Source organism: Mus caroli, chromosome 7 (genome assembly GCF_900094665.2).
Source record: "Mus caroli chromosome 7, CAROLI_EIJ_v1.1, whole genome shotgun sequence".
NCBI classification, from domain to species: domain Eukaryota; kingdom Metazoa; phylum Chordata; class Mammalia; order Rodentia; family Muridae; genus Mus; species Mus caroli.
Window position 1 is genome coordinate 12,508,155 of NC_034576.1, and position 9,931 is coordinate 12,518,085.

Below are 9,931 nucleotides of genomic sequence, written 5' to 3' on the forward strand. Positions count from 1 at the left end.
TAGACAGAAAGCTATCATCGAGAACCCTTAAAATTGAGATGAGGACACTGAAGTATAGCTTTCCATAACTGATGGCTTCTGGAGGGTGATGCATGTCTGGAAGGACCAAGTTTTCTTCAAAGGACTGGCCACTTGGAGTTTGATTGTTCTTCAGTGAGTATATGAACAACACAAAATATACTTGTTCTTCTTTCTTCTCCTCTTCCTCCTTCTTTTCCTCTTCCTCCTCCTCTCTCTCCTTCTCTTCCTCCTTCTCCTCTTTCTCCTTTTTGGAATAGGGGGAGGGCACAGGGAGGATAGGTGAACCTGGGATGACTGGGAAGTAAGAGTGATCTGAGTTAATGATATGAGCTTCCCCAAATCAATAAAAATATCATGAAAAATATATGATATTTTTAAAACTTTGATTTTAAAAAAAATTTTGTAATTATATTTATGTATAGAAAACTTAGTGTACATTTAACCCAATTTAGTGGCCAGTTCTTTAGCCTTTGCCTTTTCCAGCTTGGCAATGTGAACTATAGATTTAGGACCCAGGACGTTGCCTCCCTAGTGGCGATGGATCTCATCATATCTGTCATTATAATTGGTTCTAATAGCTTCCACCAGCTTAGTCAGAGCACCCTTCTCTTCTGAGTTAACCTGTGTGAAGGCAATAGTGGTGCATGTCTTCCTATGGGCCAGGCACCCCAGCCTGGCCTTCCCTTGATGATACAGTAGGGCACCCCCATCTTTCTACACAGGGCAGGCAGGAAAACCACCAGCTCAATGGGGTCTATGTCATGGGCCATCACCACCAGCTGAGCCTTCTTGTTCTCCACCAAGGTGATGACTGTATTGACTCCTGCTCGGAGGACAGGTGGTCTCTTAGTTGGGATGTCTCCTTTGCCAGCAGCTTTCTTCTCAGCATGGGCCAAAGAAGCCTTTGCTTCTTTTCTTGCTTTGTCTCTGCCTGTACTTGTGGGTAAGCTTAAGCAGCTGAGTAGCTGTCTGCCTGTCCAGGTCCTGGGTGAACTGGTTAATGGCAGGAGGTACTTTGAGCCACTTATAGAGGATGGCTCTTTGCCGCTGCAGCCTGATGTAGCGGGGCCATTTGACAAAGCATGTTAGATCTCTTTTGGGCTGCTCAATACCAAAGTTCTTGGGCCTTTTCTCAAAGGATTGACCACCGTTTTGGCCTCCTGTTTCTTGATGATGGCAGGGGCTGGGACCACTTTCTTCCCTTTAGCTTTCTTTCCTTTGGGCATCGTGTTCAGCTGGTGGAGAGAGCAAAACTTTGAGTTTTAAAATTATTATGTGTATATATGAACCGCCTGTGGAGGCCTGAGGACAACTTTGATATGTATGTGGGTTCTGGGGTGGAACTTATGTTGTGAGGCTACCACCACAATTCTATCTGCTGAGCTATCTCATGGGTCCAGTAATTGTTTTTTTTTAATTATTATTATTCTCTCATACATTACATCCTGATTGCACGTGCCTCTCTCTTCACTCCATTCTTCCCCACCCCCACCTCCACTATCTTTCAGATTCACACTTCCTTTGTTTCTCATCATAAAAAAGTGGGTCTTCTAGGGATATTAACCAAACATGGCATAATAAGTTACACTCAACTAGGCACAAACTCTCATATCAAGGCTGAACAAGGCAACTCTGTTAAAAGAAAATGGTCCCCAGATCAGAAAACAGAGTCAGAGATACCCCAACTCCCACTGTTAGAAGTCCCACAGGAACACCAAGCTACGTGTAACTATAACATATATGCAGAGGACTTATCTCAAACCTTTACAGGGTTCATGATTTTTGCTTCAGTCTCTGTGAGCCCCTAGGAGCCCTGCTTGGTTGATTTTGTGTGCCATGTTCTCATGGAGTCCTCCTGATCTCTTATAATCCTTTCTTTCCCTCTTCTGTGGGTTTCTCCTTGCTCTGGCTGTGTGTCTCTGAATCTGGTCCCATCAGTTGCTAAATGATGCCTCTCTGATGACAACTGGATAATCTATGAGTCTCTCTCTCATTTTTGAATACACCAATTGACTGATTATTTAACTTTTTTGTTTTTTTTGTGTTTTGTTTTGTTTTGTTTTTTGGAGACAGGGTTTCTCTGTATAGCCCTGGCTGTCCTGGAACTCACGTTGTAGACCAGGCTGGCCTCGAACTCAGAAATCTGCCTGCCTCTGCCTCCTGAGTACTGGGATTAAAGGTGTATACCACCACGCCTGGCTGATTATTTATTTAACTTTTTAAAAATTGAAAATAGATTTTCTTATGCAGTACATCTCGATGACAGTTTTCTTCCCTCCCTTCATTCTTCCCAGTGCTCCCATCTCCCTCAAAATCTCTGTTTCCCTTCAGAAATGAGCAGGCCTCTAGGAGACAACAATCAAACATGACAAAACAGGATACAATAATACAAGGTAAACACCCTCACACTGAGACTGAACAAGCCAATGCAATAAGGAGAAAAAAAGTCATAAGAGCAGGCTAAAGAGTCAGAGACACATTCACTCCCACTATTAGGAATCTCACAAAACACCAAGCTAACATTCCTTTATGGAGTGTCTCCATGAAGAAATTAGACAGTTCTCGTACCAGCAATTTAAAAGTGCACCTGAAAGCTCTAGAAAAAAGAAGCAAACACACTAAAGAGGAGTAGAACACAGAAAATAATAAAACAGGGCTGAAATCAATCAATTAGAAACAAGCAAACAAACAAACAAAAAACAATACAAAGAGTCAACAAAGCCAAGAACTGGGTCTTTAAGAAAACCAACAAGATAGACAAACCCCTAGCCAAACTAACTAAAAGACAGAGAGACAGTATCCAAATAAATCAAATCATACACGAAAAGGGAGGCATAACAATAGACAGTGTGGACATTCAAAGAATCATTAGGTCTTACTCTACAAAATTGGAAAATCTGAATGAAATGGATGATTTTATGGACAGATACTACTTACCAAAGATAAATCGAGACAAAAAATAAACTATTTAAACAGCCTTATAACCCCTATGGAAATAGATGCAGTCATTAAAAGTCTCCCAATCAAAAAAAAAAAAAAGTCCAGGTCCAGATAGTTTTAGTACAGAATTATATTAGACTTTTAAAGAAGAGCTAATACCAACACTCCTCAAACTGTTCCACAAAATAGAAACAGAAGGAATACTGCCAAACTCATTATATGAGGCCACAGTTATCTTGATACTTAAATCACACAAAGACTCAACAAAGAAAAATTCAGACTGATTTCTCTTATGAATATTGATGCAAAAATACTCAGTAAAATACTCACAAACCAAATTCTGGAACATATCAAAACCATGATCCAGTAGGCTTTAACTCAAGATGCAGGGAAGGGTTCGATATATGAAAATACATCAATGTAATCCACCATCTAAGTGAGCTGAAAGAAAAGAAATCATATCATCATCTCATTAGATGCTAAAAACAGCCTTTGACAAAATCTAACACCAACCACAGAGCATATTCAGGCTGGACCTATGCCCCCTGTACATATGTAGCAGATGTGGAGTTTGATCATCATGTGGATCTGTCAATGACTGGAATGGGGCTATCCCTAAAGCTGTTGATTTTCTGTGGTATATGCTCTCCTAACTGGGCTGCTCTGTCTATCCTCAGTGGGAGAGGATGCTCTTAACTCTTCAGAGACTTGATGTGCCAGGATGGGGAAATACCCAGGAGGGTGACCTTTGTCTCAGCAGAGAAAGGTATGGGGGTAAGGAAGGGACTTTGTGAGGGAGAACTGGATGGGTGGGGACAGTAATTGAGATATAAAGTGAATAAATAAATTAATTAATTAAAAAGGAAACTTTCAGGACTTTGCTCACAAATATATGTTTTGGAGATGGTAGATTTTATGATTAATTTGATATCACCATTACACTTTAAAATTGCAGCAACTTCAAAATTGTATATTATTAATGGATGCAATAATTATTTATCAATAAAAATAACTGCTTAAGCTGGACCTGGTGGCATATGCCTATAATCCTAGCACTAGGGAGCAGGAGGATCAGGAGTTCAAGATATGTTTAAGCTACATCAAATTTGAAGTCAGCTTGGGCTATGTGAGACCTTGTCTATAAAACCTAATTAACAAAGCAATCAATCAATCAATCAATCAATCAATCAATCAATCAATCAATCAATCAAGCAACCAACTAACCAAGCAAGCAAGCAAGCAAGCAAAGATTTTTACAAAGAGAATTGTAAAATGATAAACCCTCAGACCTAATCTTGTCTTTGTGTCATTTGTAATTTTTAATTCTTCATCTTTCATTGGAAAAACAACTGAACTCATGAGAGATAGTCCCCTGAAATGATGCATCACAATCTCACAGACTGCTGTCATTCTGGCTAGAAAGCCAACAATGGTTTCTACAAGACTGCACCCACTGCTGCTTCCAGGCACAGGTGTCAGAATTCTGTCTACAGATTTCCCCTTCACTGGTGGGTTATAGTACCTCCTGGGTCACAATGTTCCTAGTGCCCAAGAGGAGACTGGCAGATGATACAAGACCATAATGAGCAGTAGAGGAAGTTGAAGGAGGGGAATGGAAAGAAGGGAAATGGAGAAGAGGGAGAAAATATAGGAAGAGATTAAAGGGATCAGGGGAAGGTGGTTGTAGATGAGAAGATGAACTGGAGTTAGAGATGGAATGAGTGGGGCAGATGGTGAGGAAGAAGATATGAGCAAGTGGAGGGGAAATAAGTGTTGGAGGAAGAAGAGAGGAAGGAAAAGGGAGATAGGAAGCTAAGTGGGCATTTTCAATGCAGAAGAATAAGAAAAAGTAACAGGCTTGGTCTAGCTCTGGAGAGAAAAAAGAGTGGGAAGAGGGGGGAGGAGGGAGGAGAGGAGAGATGACATGACAAGAATGAGACAGAGGCTGTGACTGGATGCCAGGCCTGCAAGATTTTCAGAGTGAGCTACATTTACCAACCCGACAGGAGGAACATGGCCCAGCCTTTGGATTTTCTATTGGTTTCAATCTGCCTGTTTCACAGCCTTTTCGGTTTTCAAGTAGAAGGTAAGGGATGAAGTGAGTATGGCTGGGGGTGGGTTTTTGATGAAGCAGCCTAGTACATCATTGCCGTATATAACAAACTCTGAGATTTCCTGTAGGGGAGAGGCCACACTGACTTCGTGTGTTCTAATAAATGAAAAGGCATGTTTTCTCTAGAAAATAGGATCCTCCAAAAGGCTCAAACCTAGCAAGATAAAACTGAAAGGGGGGAAGAATAAGAACGCAGATTGGAATATTCTCCAGCCAGAAATCATATCACAGAATAAGTTCTCTATTCATTTTGATGTTTGAAATGCTTACATAAGGAGAAAAGGAGACAGTTTTGGAAAGCCCATTTTATTTCCTTATCAAAGTTGTGTTGTCTCGAGTGACTCTGAAATGGCTATTTAAGGAAGGATTGCATGCTGGTTTCTGTCTTAGTGTTGTGAGCATTAGGCAGAGCTGTGCAAATTACTTTTTATGGAGTGGTTGAGAGTACATACTCATTTAAGTACTCCTCAGCATGTCTTTGCATCTAAAAATAATTAAAAGCCAGAGTATTTAAAAGTGAAAGAGAAAAAAAGGAGAAGATTCTCTTTGTATAACCACTTTTCTATCAACTGGAATTCCTATTTTATGATTATTGAAAGGCAACACTTTTGCCATAGCTATGTATTTTTATTTGAAAAATTTAAATAGTATTTATTTGTGTATGTGAATATACACTTGGATATCATAGTGTGCATGTAGAGATCAAAGAAAAACTTGCAGGAGTCTGTTCTCTCCTTCCACCATATAGATTCCAGGGGACCAAACTCAGGTCATCAGGCTTTGTCAGCAAGCACTTTTATCCTCTGAGCCATCTTGCTGGCCCATTTCTCTCTTTTACCATGTACATAATTCAAGAAGCTACTTAAGATGTTTGCAGCCCCATAAGAGGAACAACAATATGATCCAACCAGTACCCCATCAGAGCTCCCAGAGACTAAACCACCAACCAAAGAGTACACATGGAGAGACCCATGGCTCCAGCTGCATATGTAGCAGAGGAAAGCCTTGTTGGTCATTAATACTAGGAGAGGCCCTTGGGTCTTTGAAAGCTTGATGCCCCAGTGTAGGGGAATGCCAGGACCAGGAAGCAGTAGTGGATGGGTTGGTGAGCAGGGGGAGGGAGGATATAGGGGGGTTTTGGAGGGGAAACCAGGAAAACGGATAACATTTGAAATGTAAATACAGAAAATATCTAATTGAAAAAAAAAAAAAAGATGTTCCTAAGACCTTTCTACTTTTAGCATCTGGCCTTTTAGGTTATTGACATCTTATCCCTCCATATATTATCATCATCATCTCTGCTATGTAAAGTGAGATACCATGGATCCTGGGCATGTTATCCTGTACTTAGAATGATACAGTGATATTTTACTTTTGGTCATATAACTGTTGTTTATTTATGATCCTCCTTTAGACAGTTCATGAACATTTGCTTCCTAGTGTTACAAACGCTACCATCAGTACCTTTTCTCCAAAGACATATTTTTATGTATGAGTGTTTTACCTTCATGCATATATAAATACCATGTACATGCCTGGTGACCAAGGATGGTGGAAGATATTCCCTGGAACTGGAATTACAGACAGTTGTGAGTTGCCTTGTGGGTCTTGAAAACTGAACCTAAGTCCTCTGCAAGAGCTGAGGGCTCTTAAACATGGAGCCATCTCCAGATGTCACCTCAGTTTTTGTTTTATATTGTTTTGATTGGGGATGGTGGTGGTGGTGGCTCATCACAGTACCCGTATCATGGCCAGAGAACAACTTGTGAGAGTCCAGTCTCTTCTTTTTGCTATGCGGTTGCTAGGGATCTAATTGGGTTGAGCCTCAGACTTGGCTCGGTGACAAGTGCCAAGTACCTTTTGTTTGAGCCACTGAAGTGCATACTGGAGGCTTGTAGTGCTGATTCTAGTCAGTATGGGTTGTAATGATCATATTACTGCAATAGCCAGTCTGAAGATGAGAGAATATGATCAACAGTTAGAGGCATTTTGCTTTCAGAGAAATCCAATAATGAAAAACATCAAATCTTACTTAGCATCTTGGCAATGATATCATGGTAGTTTAAAATTAAACATCACAAGTATCTTCAGTCAATGATTGAACAGGCAAGTGGGAAGACAGGCCTTGAGTGGTACGTGCTGAAACCATTTATGATCATGACCTGAAGAGGAAGAAGTGAACGTTGGAAAGAGTTCACAGAGGGCTGGTTTGAGTGATCTCATTCCAGAATTGAATTATTATTTTGGGAATAAAATATATAACCAATAGCTAGCAAATGGTAACCTCTTTTGTTTGCTGTTCTATTTTTTTAAGTTTTCTTTATTCTTAAGAATTTCATAATACATACATACATGCAATAAAATATAAGTATATATACCCTTATTTCCCCTCTTAATTTACTCCAACATGTCCTATTTACAATGTTTTTTTCTTTTATTGGATATTTTATTTATTTAGATTTCAAATGTTATCCCCCTTCCCAGTTTCACCTCTACAAGCCCCCTATCCCTTTCCCCTTCCCCTTCCCACCTGCTTCTATGAGGGTGCTCCCCCACCCACCAACCCACTCCTGCCTCACCACCCTAGCATTTCCATATGCTGAGGCATCAAGCCTTCACAGGACCATGGGACTCCACCCCCATTGATAACATAGTATTTTTACTGAATTTTTGGGAATTTTATTTCATGCACCCTATCACACTTATTTCCTAGTCCTTCCATGTCAACACTCCCCCTTGTAACCCCCTAAAAACAAGTCTGATTTATGTTATCTCTATACTCACTGGAACATGGACAAACTCTAGTAGCCAGCCCCTTAAATAGAACTGATTTGTTCCCCTTCTGCATCCCATACTAGAAGCCCACTGTGGAGAGCTAACTTCAGAACTCTTATCATACTTTAATAGTTCTCTTCAATGGCTTAATGTTAGGCTTCTACTTTGTTGGGGGTATTGGTGGTTGTGGATAGGTTAGGGGTTGTCGTAGAAGGCTTCCATGTCCATATTTCTCAACTATGCATCTACAGTCATCAATATAACTGTGGAAGTAGCTTTCTTGGTCTTTACAGTCAGCAGGAACATAGACTATGGATTTTCACATGGTTCTGGTGACAACACAGACCATGAATATGGCCCTAGCCTGCAGTAGGTCCAAGATACATACAAGGCCCTTAGAGGCAGCCTGAACTGCAGAAATCACCATGGTCTCAGGTGGTTGTGCAGGTCATTCTCATCAACATGGCCCTCAGTGGAAGTAAGGCCCATGAACATAAACATGGATTTAAGTGGCAGTCTAGACCATGGACATCCACATGCCTTTTCGTGGCAGCATTGGCCACAAACATCAACAGAGTCCTGGGATGCAGTAGGTCCTCTGAGCCAGACATGGCCCCAGGCAGCAGCATGGATCAAACATTTCCATAGCTTTAGGTGGTGTCCCAGGCCACCCACATCAATATGGCCTCCTGTATGTTCCATGGGTATCAACATGGACACAGGCTACAGCACAGACCACAAGCATCCACACGGCCTTTGGTGGTAACATAGGTCATGAATATCAGCAAAGACCCTGGCTTCGGTAGAACCATGGGCCCAGGAATGTTGGATCTGGAAATCACCATGACCTCAGGTGGCAGCACAGGCCACTCAGATAAAGTATGTCTCCCAGAGGAAGCACAGTCCCCCAAATATCAACATAATTTTAGGTGGTAGCCCAGACTATGAGCATCCTCATGAACTTTGATATTATTGCAGGCAATGAACATCAACACAGATTCCCATATCAATAAGACCTTGGATACAGACATGGCCCTTGAGGGCAGCACTGGCCCAGACATCACCATGTACTCAGGTGGAAGTTCAACCCATTCAGATCCATATGGCCTCAGCAGTAGTATGACCCATGGAAATCAACATGGCTTCAGGGGGCAGTAAAGACCATAGTGATTTGCATGGCCTTTTAAGGTAACATGGGCCGCAGACATCAACAGAGACCCTGGCTGCAGTAGAATCATATACCCAGACATGGTCTTTGGAGGTAGCACAGATACAGACATCACAAAGGTGTTAGGTGGTAGTGCAGTCAACTCATATCAGCCTTGTCCTCACTGTTGCTACATCTTGTCATATCTCCAGATCTACCTCTTTCCACAGTGCATGTACTGCTCCATTTTCCTATCTTTCCAATCTCTCTATCAACTATTTACTCCTTATAGTGATACCCATCACCTGTCCCATGAAGGCAGGGTGGGCTTTGTGTCTTCTGCTGCCTGTGACCCCAAATGTTTTTTTGAATAACCCATTAAGTCTAGTTAATGGCACCCATATGAGCATGGGTATAGGAAATTCAGACATGGGAGCCATAGAATCCTATCAGTAGCTATGCCCTCAAAAAAGAATGGTGCTCTCTCCTAGAAGCTTTTGTCTGTTAATAGCTTCCCAGTAAGGCATGTACAGAGATTACCTCCCACATCTCCCCTGTTTATGCTGTAACTTTGGTTCTATTGATCATTTGCAAGATAACCACAGCTGCTACAAATGTGATAGCTAAACCATGCTATGTCCAGAGAACATCATTTCACACTTCTCTCCACACTTTGCCTCTTACATTTTTTTGTGCTTCCTTTTCTGCATTGTTTCCTTAGCTCCAGTGACAGGGATGTTCCATTTACGGCTGCACACTCAATAGCCTATGTTTTCTTGTTTTAAAACGCTCATTACTTTGATGTTAGTCTTATTTGATGTTAGTCTTAGGGAGCACCTCCAAAATTACTCCCCCTCTTCTTCTTCTTCTTCTTCTTCTTCTTCTTCTTCTTCTTCTTCTTCTTCTTCTTCTTCTTCTTCTTCTTCTTCTTCTTC

The 9,931-nt window shown here is 41.2% G+C and overlaps 1 protein-coding gene and 1 pseudogene across 2 annotated transcripts in view; one reads left to right on the forward strand and one right to left on the reverse strand.

Annotated features, from left to right (window-relative positions):
• Positions 1–459: 459 nt before the first annotated feature.
• Positions 460–1,247, reverse strand: LOC110297200 (annotated as a pseudogene).
• A 3,727-nt stretch (positions 1,248–4,974) lies between these two features.
• Bsph1 (binder of sperm protein homolog 1) overlaps positions 4,975–9,931 on the forward strand; it is a 23,456-nt gene continuing 18,499 nt past the window's right edge. For both annotated transcript variants that reach the window (XM_021166012.1, XM_021166014.1), the window contains exon 1: positions 4,975–5,047. In XM_021166012.1, the coding sequence (XP_021021671.1) occupies positions 4,975–5,047 (73 nt within the window). The remainder of the gene's footprint in view (positions 5,048–9,931) is intronic.